General features: G+C 40.9%; 1 protein-coding gene across 4 annotated transcripts in view; it reads right to left on the bottom strand.

Annotated features, from left to right (window-relative positions):
• ERC2 (ELKS/RAB6-interacting/CAST family member 2) overlaps positions 1-15,175 on the bottom strand; it is an 847,094-nt gene that overhangs the window by 693,803 nt on the left and 138,116 nt on the right. For all 4 annotated transcript variants that reach the window (XM_054694730.1, XM_037501575.2, XM_054694735.1 and 1 more), the window contains exon 3: positions 5,271-5,687. In XM_054694730.1, the coding sequence (XP_054550705.1) occupies positions 5,271-5,687 (417 nt within the window). The remainder of the gene's footprint in view (positions 1-5,270; positions 5,688-15,175) is intronic.

Raw genomic sequence — 15,175 nt, forward strand, 5'->3', positions numbered from 1 at the left:
AAGTTTGGGCAAAGATTCTAAGGGGGTGGGGAGAGATTTGAGCCATAAATAAAAGGTATATGAGCTCAAGAAGTTCCAGATCACAGATTTTGCCTTCATGGATCTTCCAATGGCCTCAGAATAACCTCAACAAATAAATGAAGGGACCAAGAATTCAAGTGGTCTTGTCCTCCTTCCCACTACCCCCCAGCACAGAGGGAAGCTATGTTTAGTGTCCTGAACCTTTACTTGTGGGTTAGTAGCAATTGTGCCCCTCAATAATTTGAGCATTCTTCTGCCCCTGCTACCAAAGGAAGACAAGTTGCCCAAGGGTATAAGCATAGGAGAGCAACAACATACATCCCTTCCCTTCGAACATTTTATGTTACAGAACCCCTGAAACCCGGTCCTTGTTTATTACCTTACCTTCCTGTTATTGAGTTAACCTGGTCCTTCTTTGTTTTGAAAACCACAAAACCATGATCAGCCAATATCCTGCTTCCTCTCTACCCTATCTTGGTAACCAACCCCATAAAACCAGGACCCCCACCAACTCAGGCTGAGCATATGTGACTCAGGGCAACTGCAGCCTCTCTCCTTCACAATAAATATTCCTTGATTGAACTTTTTTTTTTTTAATAGAGGCATGTTTTTTATTTATTTGTTTGTTTGTTTGTTTTTGTTTATACATGCACTGGGTACAGTGAGAAGCGCGGGAGGGTGAGAGAATTCACCAGAGCCAGAGCGGGGAGCAGAGCAGGCAGAAGGACCGAAGCACACTGCTGAGGGGAGCAGCGGGCGGCAGGAGAGGTCTGCGCGCTATGTGGGACCCTCCTCCAGTGGCCGGGGAGCAGCCGAGGACCGAACCGGTGCTGCAGAGGCTGCGGGCAGCTTCACAATCCAGCGCTCAACAGCTGCGCCACCGGGGAGGCCCATCCTTCCTTGAACTTTTGATCAGGTTGCTCTCTAAATTCCTTTTGTCACATTAATAATTAAGCCAGACAAGAATTCTAATACTTACAGTGCTATGAATCCTAAGACTCCTGTTTTTCTTTTAAGGACCAGCCAAGAAAATATTAAAGAGAATGAATAATGAGAATCCTAGTATAGAAACCCATTTTTTCTTTAATGATATCAGTAGTACTTTGGATACTTGATTACTAAAACCTGTACGTGGAACAAGACGTTCTCTGCAGAAAAAGCTAGAGAACAAGGTAAACTATTACCACATCAGACAATGTCTTATCGAATCAACTGGTATCCAAAAGCATCAGAGGACACTAGTGAGTAATGCTGAGTTTCAGCCAAGTTTTTAGCTCACATTAGCACATCAATTGCAGCTCTTGGGTAATGGTTTTGGTCTTCCAAATAAATTGAGATCGCAATCTTTTGTTGTTGTTTCCTGCCTGGCAAAAAAAGAGTGGTTTCGCCCTTAGTCTTTTCTAGACCACATAAAGACAACAGACACTGAAGCAGCCTGACTTCCCTGTGTGCAACTCCTGCCAAGTTGCAATGTCCTGAAACAATAGGCTAACCAGGGCCAGTATTTCAGGAGATGGAATAGGCGATCTGACACCTCTACCTGAGAATGACTCATAAAACCACTAGCACTCCATCCCTCAGCATTATACCCTCTAGCCCCAACCTGGTCAAATGAGGTTGCAAAATGAAAAATGGAATAAAATGAAAATCAGGTCTATTCTAAAAGTAAAGCCTCAAATATATTTTAAATACTGTTTTCAATTCATTTACATTAACAGAGATCAGGCAACTTCCTTATTCAAGCTGGGTTATTCTTACTGATTTACAATGAAAGCAGTGGGCCACATTTTTCCACTAACATTAAAAAAAGAAAAAGACAGAAGAATATTCTAAAATGCAGTGGAGACTGGAGGCAGCTTACAACAAACCTGGCCTCCTAGAATAAGTAATGAAGGAAATTAACCAGTTATTTGAACATGGAAAACAACCATTTCTATACTATTACATATTTTGTAAGTCCCAAATTAAAATTATTTTATCTACCATAATATTTTTCCTAAGTGTTTCACAAAGAACACTAGTACAACAAGAGAAAAGCAAGTCCCCCCTAGTTCTCTTCTTGAAAATGTTCTTCTTTAAATACTTGCATAGTAAAGATTCTGAGAATCCCTTCCCCAGGTAATAAGTAATAGCACCTACCTCCTAGACCTGGGTCTTGCCATCTGACTAGAAGGGTCTTCTGAGAGACTCTCATAGCTGATTCTTTTTGTTAAGTTCTCAGTTCACAATGTAACCCCTCCAAGAGGCCTTCCCTGACCACCTAACATGAATCTGGGCCCACCCAAGTCCCACTAGTATTTAATTCTCTTCGTGACACTTCTCTATGTAATTATTATTATTGTTGTCTGTCTCACCCCAATGGTGGCAAGCACCATGAAATCAAACCACATTAGTTACCTTTGACCTATCCCAAAACAAATCCTTAACTATTGACAAAATGAATGAATGAATGAAAAAGGTGGCAGTGAAAATTAAATGTGTATCTATGGAAAGCACTTTTTACAGTGCCTAGCAAGTAAGCATCTATCCCAATGCTGTTTTGAAGTTTTCTGATAAATAATGAGCAGTTATGCACTCATAATTTTGCACTATTTATCTTTCTGATTCCTCACTGCATCTTGTTGTGGATAAACATTTAATGGCATTTATTAAGAGGTGTGATGACAGGCTTTCAGGGATGCAGGGAGAAAGGAAGACTAGTATTTGCTGATTTCCAAGGTTTATACCCACAACCAATTTCAAGCTATAAATAGTTTGAAAGCAGGATCACAAAATTCCTAAAAAATGTAATAAACGGCTGTCACAAGTCAACACAATCCTTCTCCTGGGAAGGGTTCTTTCAGGCTTCTATACCTTCATTGCTGAGTTCTGGTTTTAAAGGGGGTTATCTTACATAGAGATGCCTTTTCTATATTCTCCCTTTTAACTGAGGCAAGATAAGGGCTGCCCACCAACACTGATCTGATGTTGAGAGAAACTGGTTGGATGTGTTGAACTGCATTTTCTGTACCAAGTCTGTGAGCAATTAGACTGATGTTTAAAGTTCTAAATATAATCTATATCCAAGCCAGACCATTGTGAGGACCAACCAGTCTCATGAAACAATAAGTGAATTACGTTTCAATCCACTTAAATGGAGGTGACCACACAATAGAATCAAGGCACCATCTACTAAGTGCAACCAGTGAGAAGAGTCTAATAGTAGAAGAATGATTCCAAATGGACCACAAGACCTCAACAAAGGGAGAAAGTAAATGCTGCAGATGGAGGTTCCTCTGGCACCACAGCCTTGCTGAACATGCAACATGATCCCTGGCACCCAAAATAAAACAGGAGCTTTTTTCAACTATAGAAATCTACTAATCACAGTTTTAAGATACAAATTTTCAGTCACTATACATCCAAGTGATACCATGTCAGTAATTATTACTTCTCTTTTGCAAAGCAGATGGAAAGTCCATGGACTAAGGGAGGAAGAAATTAGTTTCCACCCCACTGTATTAGCTATCAATTGCTATGTAACAAATTGCCCTAAAATTTAGCAGCTTAAATAACACACATTTATTATCTCATCGTTTCTTTGGATCTGGAATTCAGGCACAGGTTAGTTGAGTCCTCCATTTCAAAGCCCCTCAAAAAGCTCCAATTGAGGTGGTGCCAGTCCAGAGCTTGTCATCCCCTCTGAAGGTCTGACTAGGAAAGGATCCACTTCTAAGATTGCTAAGTGGTTGTTGGCAGTTTTCTGTTGTATGTGTCTGTTTGAGTGAGGGTCTCATTCCTTACTGAGTGTTGGCTGGAGGCTGTCCTCGGGCCTCTACGCATGAGCCTCTCCACATGGCAGTTTGCTTCATCAAAGCATGCAAGTTGAAAAAACAATAGAGTCTGCTAACAAGATGGAAGTAACAGTCTTATGTAACCATATCATGGAAGTGACATTGGTAGCCCATTACCTGGGGAAGCAAGTCACTAAGGTTCAGCTTCTACTCAAGGGGAGGGCATAACAAAACGGTATAAATTCCATGAGTAGGGATCATTGGAGGCCATCTTAGAAGTCTCCCCACCACATTTAATTGACTGGAATATGGATTAAAAGACCGGGCCCAACAAAACATTGCTTTGGCATCTCAATATGGAACCAAGCCATATGGTTCCCAAGCTTGTTGCTGAGGTCTCATGGAAATAAAACAAGGGAGAATAAGCAGGGAGGACATTCAGTCTGAAGACACACAAAAATCTTTTCAAGAGTTCTAAGCAAAAAGCAATCCACATCAGAGAAAACTCTTGGGAGCATCTACATTAGTGAGCCCTGACATGGAAGTCATGTTTTCTGAACAACCAAACAAGTGACTCACAGGAAGTGCTGTGCATCAAAACAGGTATTTAATGCCAAGAAATATAGTTTGGTCTGGAAGCAAGTATCTTTCAGAATTGTTATTTATAGCTATAGAATATTATAACTATAGAATATTAATGCCATTTTATTGCTTCCTATTTTCTGTGAGATCTATGTCTCCCACAATATTTTGCCTACACGGTATTTTTGAGATCCATATCCGCTGTAGTAGCAAGGAACCTTGGCTATCATCCACATTTTTTCAAAGTTCTATCCAAGCACATATTCTCAGATACCTGAGCATCCAACATTCAATGGTGGTGGCAGACAGAGACCACCGCTAAGAACTTCAAATGGTTTCCACTCATTAAGTACAAAATGCACCCTCAGAAAATCCAGAATACTCTGTCCTAGACCAATGTAGATGCACACAAAGATTATCTTAAACTGAAAATAAATGTTGAAACTGTTGACTATTTGACATTTAACTATTCTTTCCAGAAATGTCCATATGCTTTACTTTCTGCAAATTCCTCCCCTAATTCAGTTAACAAAATATTTAGGCTCATTATTTTGCTAGTCACCTAGTCAATTTGTTTAATTGACAAACAACTAAAACTTAAAAGACCATGACACCATGGCCATCTATGGGCAAGTAATTATAAACCACCTCAGAGCTGACGTGTGCTACGCAAGCTTGGGTCCTGAAAACATGTGCAATGTGAATGGAACATGTGTGCTGACAGAGAAAAAAACTAATGCAAAATTCCAGTTCAAAGAAGACAGAAAGACTATAAAGCAGATGACAAAGGGAATTTTGTTGTAACCGTAGATCACTTCCAAGCTGTGAAAGTAACTTGATAACATATCTTAACTTTTAAAATACAGTTTGGTAGACTAGAGTGAATGTCCTTACCTCTCTGAGATGTATGTTTTCCTTCTCTTTCTGGTCTAAGATCACTTCCAAGTGGCTGACCTGAGATTCAGCCTCTGCCATCCGCCGCGTCCGTTCATTGTCATCCTCAAGGCTTTTGGACGGCAAACCTTTACTTTGCAACATCTCAAGAAGCTTTTTAATGGACTCATCTCGGGCATTGAGGGTCTGTTTCTGTGTTTCGATTCTCAGCTCCATTTCTTCCAAGGTCTTCCTCAAAAGGAACAGCTCCTTAGCCTGTCTGTCGTGCTCGGCCTGGAGCCTCCGGAAGTTCTCCTCGGTCAGTTCAATGGTGAAGTGCTCAGCTCCCCGGTTGCCACTTTCTTGCTGCAGGAGGTGGTTGAGGTCTCTCTGGGTTCGCAGCTCATCCTGAAGGGCCTGGATGGTCAGCTGCAGGTGCTGTGATGTAACAGACAGAGCAGGAGAGGAAAAAGAAGGGGGAAAAGTAAATGTAAATGCCAACAATATTTGCTTCTACCACACTATGAAGATGGAATGTTAATAATGAGGTCCAGAGGGCCCGCCGTGAAGTCCTCCAAAGTGACTTCAGAAACACGGGACAGAACATGGAGTGGGAGAATTAATTCAATGATGCTTTCTGAATGTCTTAGGAGAAGAGAAATGTGCACATACACAAACAGTAGATTAGTGTCAGTCACAAGGGAAATCATACATCTACAGAGTTTTAATTTGGAAAGTGGGGAGGGTTAGAGGGAAACTTTCACAAACACATCTTCTGTAAGCCTACAATGCTCCAGACTCAGTATTCCGTTTCCTAAGGTGTTCTTTATTCTACTATCCATTTTTTCCATGATCAATGCATTTCCATTTAAAAATGAAAATAATAGCATCCACTACAAGTAGACACAAACGAGGACTTTCGTTTTTACAAATAAAGCTGTGAACAGGTTTAGTAAACAGGATTACTGCATCTGCAAGCAACAGGGAACAAACACAGACAGAGAGACACATTCAAACACAGGAGGAGGTGAGGCTGTGCAGAGCAAAACAAACGAGCTGCAAGAGTGGACAAACCTTGGTTCTTCTGGCATCCAGTAACTGAAGAGCATGGGAAATGAAAAAAAAATGAAGCAAAAAATCAACACAAAGAAAAGTCCAGTGCAGTGCAAGCAAAGGATATTTAACAGAAAGAACTTAATCAACATAAAGTACCTTCACAGAGAAAAGAAAAAAGAAAAACAATTTCTTATTACAGCAAAGACCCATAAGCTACACAGACTCTACAGCGTTGAGGCTTGATAAATGAGATTTAAGAAAAAAAAAAAAATGTGAGGTTTATTCCACTCTTTTTCCCTCCTAATTCTCAGTGACCCAGGAACCCTATGTCATGGGTGTGTTACCAGAGAGGAAGGCACAACATTCATAAGTACTGTAAAGGGCAGGACTGGACACAGTGCAGGTTTTCTGATCCCAGGCAGACCAGGTAAAGGAGGAGTCGGAGTCCTCAGTGGGTTTTTGCAGGTTTTTATTGGGGTTCACCAGGCATATGGCAGGCAGGGGTGCTGGAGGGCCGGGAGGCTGGCAGTCCTCCCAGCCCCCAGCAAATCCTCACTCTATCTGGGCTCTCCGGCCTTCTCTGCTTCTCTCTCGGCTTCTGCTACTTCTTTCTCGGCTTCTCTTTCGTCTTCTGCTGGAGTCCCCGTGACGCCGCCCTTAAAAGCACAGTCTTAGCCCAGGTGAATCCCATCTACCTATGCCCACACCCTATTCCAGGTGCCCGCCATCAGGCATGCATTCAGGACCTCAAGGATCTATCATCTATCCTGATGGCAGAAGGGCAGAAAAGCCTGACATTTTTCCTTACCCTGCAAGTACCCACTTATATAATCCAGGTCACCATTTAACCAAAATCAGGGGAAAGTCCTGGGAAACAAAACAGTTATTAGCTGTGAGAAAAGAAACCCTTGCTTGAAGACTGTTGGTGAATTCAGCAACACCTTCCCCATAGGGCCAATCCCCAGGCTGTTCAGGGCAGGCAAACACAAGCCTGAAGGCATGTTTACCCCCCTAGACAAACCAGGAGGCTTCTAAAACACCAGTTACTCATTCACTCACCAAACATATCCTGCTACCTGTTAACCAGACACATTGCTAAGCATAGGGATCAAGATGGACAGAGGCATAGCTTCTGCCTGCCGGGAGGTCACAGGATTGTAAGGCATGGATAACATCATGTCTTAATTATATAAACATAGTAGTCCACGTTTTGAAATCTTTCTGAATTCCCACAGCTGATGCCCACAGGTCTCGAGATCTTTCCCAGTGTGGCCTACCCCCAGAAGCTAGTAATGAGTGATGTCCTATCTTGATTACACTCTGCGGGTTTCCACTTCATCTTCCCATTTAGAACACCCACTGAGAAATTCCTAGAGGACAAGGAACAAGCACTCTTTTTCTTATCTGTGTGCCACAGTGCCTCATAGAATACCAAATGCAGAGTAAGTAACTGGCATGCATTTAATGAGGGATTCTGAATCCTTTTTTTTTTTTAAATGAAAGTGACCTCTGCAAAGTGAAAAATGCAGTGGTTTTCAGTATGTCTGTGAGGTTGTATAACCAATTGGCAATATATTTTAGAACACTTATATTATCTCAAGAAGAAACCTGATACCCTTTAGAGTCAGTCCCCACTCCCCTTCCTATCAAATCCAACCAATAATTTACTTCCTCTCTCTATGGATTTACCTGTTCTGGACATTTTATATCACTGGAATCACACATTCAGTGGTTTCTTTTTAGCATGTTTTCAAGGTGCATCCATGTTGTATTTCAGTCATTTTATAACTGATTATTATTCCATTACAAAGACATATATAGTGTATTTATCCATCCATCAGGTGACAAATACACAAATATTCATAGTAACCAAAAAGTAGAAACAACCCATATATCAATCAGCCAATGAATGTATAAATAATATGTGGTCTATCTAACAGGTATGAATAATGAAATATCACTTTGCCATACACAGCAATGAAACACTGGTAGACACCGAAACATGGATGAATATTATGCCAGGTGAAATAAGCCAGTCGCAAAAGACCAGGTCTGATATAAGTCCATTGATAAGAAATGCCCTAAGAAAACCCATAGATTAAAAAATAAATTAGTGATTCCCGGGAGGATTGGGGAATGGGGACTACAGCGTGACTACTAAAGATTACTGGGTTTCTTTTGGGGGTGATAAAAAAGATCTGGAATTAGATAGTGATGCTGACTGAACAACTTTGTGAATATACTAAAAACCAATGAATTTTACAGACTAGATGGGTGAATTGTATGGCACATAAATTATATTTCAATAAAGCTGTCATAATAAAAACAAGGTGGGATTATAAAGTACTATGACACCTTCCACCAGCTCACCCCCACAAGTTTAAAGGATATCAAAACCAAGCATCAATCCATCAGTCCACCCCTGTGACTCCTGCCAAGCCTCTTAGGAATAGAGGATGTAACTGTGTTCGAGTCATTTAAATATCCATGATGATGACAAATATTTGCTCATTGAAGGTGATTTGGGTTTCTGAGAAGATCCAAGCTTATTTGTAGACAAATATGATGAATCAAGATATTCAGACTGGAAATCATCTATTCTGAGAATGAATAAAAATAAGATTGTGTTTCCTAGACTGGCCAGAAGGGAAATCCAAAGAAAAATAGCCAAAATGATTTGAGCAGAGACAGCGACATAGGAAGACAACTCTGTAAGGACACTCCTGGATGGAGTGTTGTCTATCACTCTGCAAAAATGAACATAACCATGATGCCCACCTCAAGGGACTGTGAAGAAAAACGAGGACAATGCATCTAGTGCCAGTTATGAGAGTGAAGGGAGGGGACAAGGCTTGGTAGAAAGAAATGAAAACAAGAAAGAAAGTAGAAAAGAATGAGTCGGAGCAAGAAAAGGAGGGAGAATAGAATGGAAGGAAATTGGTCCTTTTATCCATTCAATATGTTTACCCAAAACCTCCCTCATACTTATGAGATATCGAAAAGGAAATGAAAGGAAAGTAAAAGAAATGGCCCATGCTCATAGTCCATGTGGACAAGTAAACTGACAGCAGCAATACAAAGTTATGAGAGAACCCACAGCCAGGTGGCAGAAGTGCAGGGCAAATGCACCCCAGACTAAAGACGTGGGAGAACATCTCAGACCAAGAACCACCATGTGTGATGTCATGAAGATCAAATGAGAGTCAGCCCTGTGAAGAAAGATGGAAAGAAAAGAAGAAGTATAAAAGGCAAAGACACACAAGACCTATTAAAGAACAATAATAGCGAAAAATTATACAGGGCTTACCACACATGACACACAATTCTAAGCTTTTTTATCCTCACAACCACCTTGCAAGGTGGCCACTGCTATAATCTCCTTTTAACAGATAAGAAAATGAGGACACAGAGTGGTAAAGTAACCTGCTCCAAGTCACCCAGGAAGCTAAGTGGTACATCCAGGTGTTCATCCAGGTGTTTATCCATGTATCAGAGCCCAAGACCCCCTACTTACTTGAACCATTACAACATCCGGTGTCTGAATGACAAAAAAACTTCAGGAAAGCTGAAAAAAAGAATGGGAGGCAGGAACGGTAAAAGCAGACAATCAATTATGACAATTATAGCAGCTCTTAAAATTAAAAAGAGAGCCAGCCCATCCAACTGGTCCTTGCTCACTGGTTGTTGTGATGGAAACTTCCAGTTGTACATTTAGTAAGAAGCAAAATCTGTTTTCCAGGCATTGTATTAGTCACTAAATTACTCCAGCATGATCAAGCACAATCTGACTCTCAACCTAAAATTTATTGATCAAAAATTTCTCAAATCCATGTATCATTTTCTTTTCATTCTCTCAATTTTAAGATATTTACAATTAAGCAAACGTCTCCTTGTTCCTACAAAAGGCTTCTTGAGTAAAATGCATGTACCTTATAGAACCTTAATCATCTTTCCACTTCATATACTTGAGGATAAGGAGAGGATGTAAAGCAATTATATCTTCTCCTCACTGCAGGAGATTCAACTCAATCAGGTTTCAAAAATAATTTACCAGATGTCTATCTCTAATTATATATTTAATGTAGATAATTTCAATTTTAAAATATACCGTATTGTAATAAATAATCTACTGAAAATAGTATACTCTCTGTTTCAGTTTTCTTATTTGTAAAAAGGCTAGAGTAAAAATTTCTATTACGTAGACTTGGTGTAAGACTTAAATGAACTAATATATAAAAAGGTCTGGAAAGTACCAGGTACAGAATAATTACTTACATCAGTTAGGACAAGCAAGTATATACTACTGTGACAACATCAAAAATAAAAACCATTTTCCATGGGTTTGACACAAATCAAGGCTCTTAGAATTCCAAAAAGCCTTACAAATTAGCTCATTCACTTCATTTTACAAATGAGAATATCAGAACCACATAGGTTAAATGACAGGCCCAAGAGAATACACACACTAACAAAGCTAGGACCTTGTCTTCAGGGATCCTGGACTCTGTCTTGGTATATTTTCCAATAATCCTAAGAGCAAACCAAAAGGGAATGGCTTTCCACTTCAACAACTTAAGAAATGACAGTGGTATTTCTTATCATGAGGATGAGAGATAACCTAAATCATTTCACTTCCACATCACCAGGGGCACTTCAAGGGCAATTTACTGAGACCTTCTTTCTAAGTCCTTGGAATTCAACTATCAGCTAACAGGAGACAAGCTCAACAAAAACTAGCCATAAAAGATAAGGATACAATAGCAGTGAAATCCCTGGCAAAGCCAAAACACCTTTCCCAAGGGTCCAAAGGAAATAAAAACGATGTACAGTTTTCAATTCCCTTCTTCCCAGATCATTCAATTCCTTCCATACAAATAATCTCCCCCTCTCTTAACCATGAAAGCACATTTCTTTTAAGACAGTCATCCACACGCCTCTGGATCAATTATCAAGAGCATTCATTGCAGCTTGTTACCTACAGCAGGTACCTACAAACCAGCAACCTGGAAAGCTATACTCTAGGGTCCTCTAGAATCTTCCAACCATCTCTGTGGTCTCAACTTCCCAAGGTTCCACCTTCTCTTCAGTCCCACAGCACATGAGGAAGAGAAACCTCCTGCCACCCACCTGCATCAGGCTAGGACAGCAACCACCATCTGCCTTCATGCCTGGGTCCCAGTCAAATTGAGCTCAACTCAGCACCTTAAGGCACAAGTGGAACAGGTGGCAATACAGCTAATTTTCTACAAGTACAAAAGGGGGTCTTTTTTTGGATGAGTATTCAGAAAACTTTCAATCCCCACCCTAAATCTTGAATCATTTTCCAGTTGTCCTTAAAGAATCAAAACTCAAAAGGCAAACTCCCTACCCATCAGCTGCCACTGAAGACACCTGGAGGAAAGCAAAGCATCTGTGAATATATGCAGGCACTCTCTGCTGTCCTCCTCCAGGAATGCAAATCAGTGCTTTCCATTGATCATGATACCTGGCCTTTAACCCAGTTCTTTTTTTTTTTAAATATATTTTCTTTTTTTTTTTTTTAAAGATTTATTTATTTATTTATTTATTTACACAAGCACTGGGTACAGTCAGAAACGCGGGAGGGTGAGAGAATTCACCAGAGCCAGAGCAGGGAGCAGAGCAGGCAGAAGGACCCAAGTACACTGCTGAGGGGAGCAGTGGGAGGCAGGAGAGGTCTGCGCGCCATGCGGGACCCTCCTCCGGTGGCCGGGGAGCAGCCGGGGATTGAACCGGTGCCGCAGAGGCTGCGGGCAGCTTTGCAACCCAGCGCTCAACCGCTGCACCACCGGGAAGGCCCTAACCCAGTTCTTTTTAACCTTCCCTCCCCTCGCTCCCCGGCCGTACCCCCCCCCCACATACACACATTCAACTGCATACTTTGAACTCTGTCCTAAATTGTAAAGACTAGCCTCATGTCCAATCCACAAAAGGAAAAAATTTAAAACCATTGGTCTGTCCTTTAAACACAGGTAAACAGGACCTCCCTGGTGGCTCAAGGGGTTTAGACACAATCTATGAAGCAATCTGCAGTCACTGCAGCATGAGCAGCCCGAGTTCTATCCCCGGCCAGGGAGCTACCCACATGGCATAGCAGACCTCTCCTGACTCGTCCGCTGCTCCCCTCAGCAGTGTGTTTCAGTCAGTCTGCCTATTCTGTTCCCAACTCTGTCTCTGGTGAATCCTTTCACCCCCGCCCCATACCTCTGACATGTACCCCAGTTCTTGTATGCATAAATAAATAAACCTTTAAAAAAATAAATAAACATAGGTAAACAGAATGGAAGCTAAAGAGATTAGCGTATCCAATTAATTCCAAGTCACAGACAATAAAGGAGATTATACCTTCGGTTTCTGGCCTTAACTAGGCTACATTTTCTCATAGGCCTGCCCAGCATACATCCAGATAAAAGTAAATATGTATCTTTTAAAGCACTGCGATGCTTACAAGATAGCAAAGGAGAACCAGAGAGCCAGAAAGAGAGAGAGGATAAGATTCTAAAAGATAAGTTCTGGGCCAAATTTGCATTAAACCCCAAATCTAGCACATAATAGCTCAATTAACAGTGAGTGAAATATGCAAGGAAAAATGAGAAGACCAGAAGGGAAATTGTCTCACCAGAAAGTCACAGGGAAACAGAGTGAGGGAGAACAGATTTCCATTCCTCTTTGGTTTGCTATAGTTAGGTTAGGGGGAGAGAAAAAGTGTCCTTGACCTGTCTCTCCCCTCAACTCCAAATGCCTCACACCCACCAGCTCATTCATCTGACAAGATTGCCCCAAAGCTGCCAGCACCACGTCCAGTTCACAAGAGGATAGACTGGGTTGGCCTATGGGATTTGACTGCAATCACATTGTTAGTAGACACGGGCCAGTGTCTAAAATTGAGGTCCCCTTCAGCCAATTCTAAAGTCTCCCCTGTTCTAAAAATACTACAGAACTTCATCCTGAACAACTCTTACAAACTCCTAAAATCACTTAATTTTGAAAAAAGGAGAACAATGAAAATATAAGAAACTAAGCCATACTTGAGCTTCTATGGAAAAGGGGAGGAGGGAGTAATATACTTTGCTTTGGCCAACATTTAGGAGAGTGACTTCCAAGAGCTACTGGAGTCAGAATGGAATCCAGATTTCAGAATGTCTAAAACACAAAAAGGTAAATAGAATGAAAATATAATTATATATGTATGATGTGCATGGAACACACAATTATTTAAATAGGGACTAGCCAGATGTTTAGAATCTACTGTGTCTTATCCCCAAACATGGAAAATATGAGTTCCTGGCAGATTTGAAAAAATTTGTGACCTTAAGCTCTTTTCCACACTATAGGGAAAATACAAAAATGATAAAGTTTTGTACTATAAAGCAGTTTAGGGTTTCATTGCTATGAAAGCTGTCTCTGAGCTATATAAAAATATGAATTGGCTTATACTCAAAAGTCTTGAACTTTTTTTTAATAAATCCATACTCTTTCTCAAGGAAGGGCTTAACATAACTCTTTCAAAGAAAACAGAATCTCTTTGCAGACAACTTGGCCTGCTCTGCTTCTCCTGCGACTTTATTTTCCTATTTATCATTTTCCAGTTTGTCTCTAATCAAATTTTAAGGGCAGGTTCTCTGATCCCTTTTTCCGCAGTCCCGCATGCAGGATATACAGCACTCTTCAGGACTCCAAGCCTTCTGCGGGCCGTGTCATGTGTGTGAAAAGACAAACAGCAGACGCTGACTAAAGACATGTGGCCCCAGTGTGCTGTGAAAGAGCTGCTCTGCTGAGAAGGGTATAAAAAATTTTACATTTATATATATATATGTCCCAGGCTTTCTCCTTTAGGGTGGGAGAAGCACATAGCACTGATTAGAGGATATTGATGGGCGATTTCCAAAAGCACCAATGCACTGGGACCATGAGCTGTTCACACAGGTGCACTGTCAGTGGTTAACTACGGAACCCACTTTGGTTGATAATATGAGAGTTTTTGCCAAGATTCATAACACTAAAAACAGTATACATGGGAAAGCCCTCTTGGCAGTTGCTTTTGTAAGCAAAGCAGAGTTCTGGTTTCCATTACTGACCAATACTAAAAGGTGGCACAGTACTGGAATATTGGACTGAGCTGAGAGTTAAGGACTTAAGTTCTAAATCCAGTTTTGCTACTAACCTGCTATAAGATCTGGGGAAAAATCATTCCACTTGTCTGGGTTTCCAAGAACAATGGTGAAGAGCTGAATTTTGAATCCTCCATCTGCCTGTGATACCCTTATAAAAATCACTGAAGCACTCTGAGCATCAAGCAGTCCATCCATAAATAGATTATAATAATCACAGTTAATTTACAGGGTTTGCACATGAGATGCTCACCAAGTAAGTGAACAAGTTCCCACAAGAGGAGTGCAGGACCTGGCTTACTGAGCTTCAATAAGCACTTGCTGTTATCCTTACTATGGAGACAGAGGTGGTGGTTAGAGGCCCAGAATTAACATTTCTCTCCTCCCTCCTCCCATTTGGGCAGGGAAAAGAAATGAACATAAATTTTGAACATCAAATAATGCAACAGTGGGAAAGAAAATGCTAAGCACTTTGGCATTTTTCTAAGTAAGAGAAAACAGGAAACAGTTGTTTTAAGACCAACTCAAAGATGGATAAAATTGATTTCCCATTAAGTGGCCTATAAATAGCCTTACATGGGTCTCTCGGGAATACCAACCATTTCTGTCTTGAAGGTCAGAGTGCTTTCCCTACTATAAGGCCCGGGCACGTAAGCAAACAAAGGGCAGTGGCACCCCTGCTGTCAACACAGCTCAACCTGGTGCAGTAAGCAAAAAAATACAAAAAATATTTACGTTTTA

Source organism: Talpa occidentalis, unplaced genomic scaffold (genome assembly GCF_014898055.3).
Source record: "Talpa occidentalis isolate TD23 unplaced genomic scaffold, MPIMG_talOcc4v2.1 talOcc4.10, whole genome shotgun sequence".
In the NCBI taxonomy this organism is placed as follows: Eukaryota; Metazoa; Chordata; class Mammalia; order Eulipotyphla; family Talpidae; genus Talpa; species Talpa occidentalis.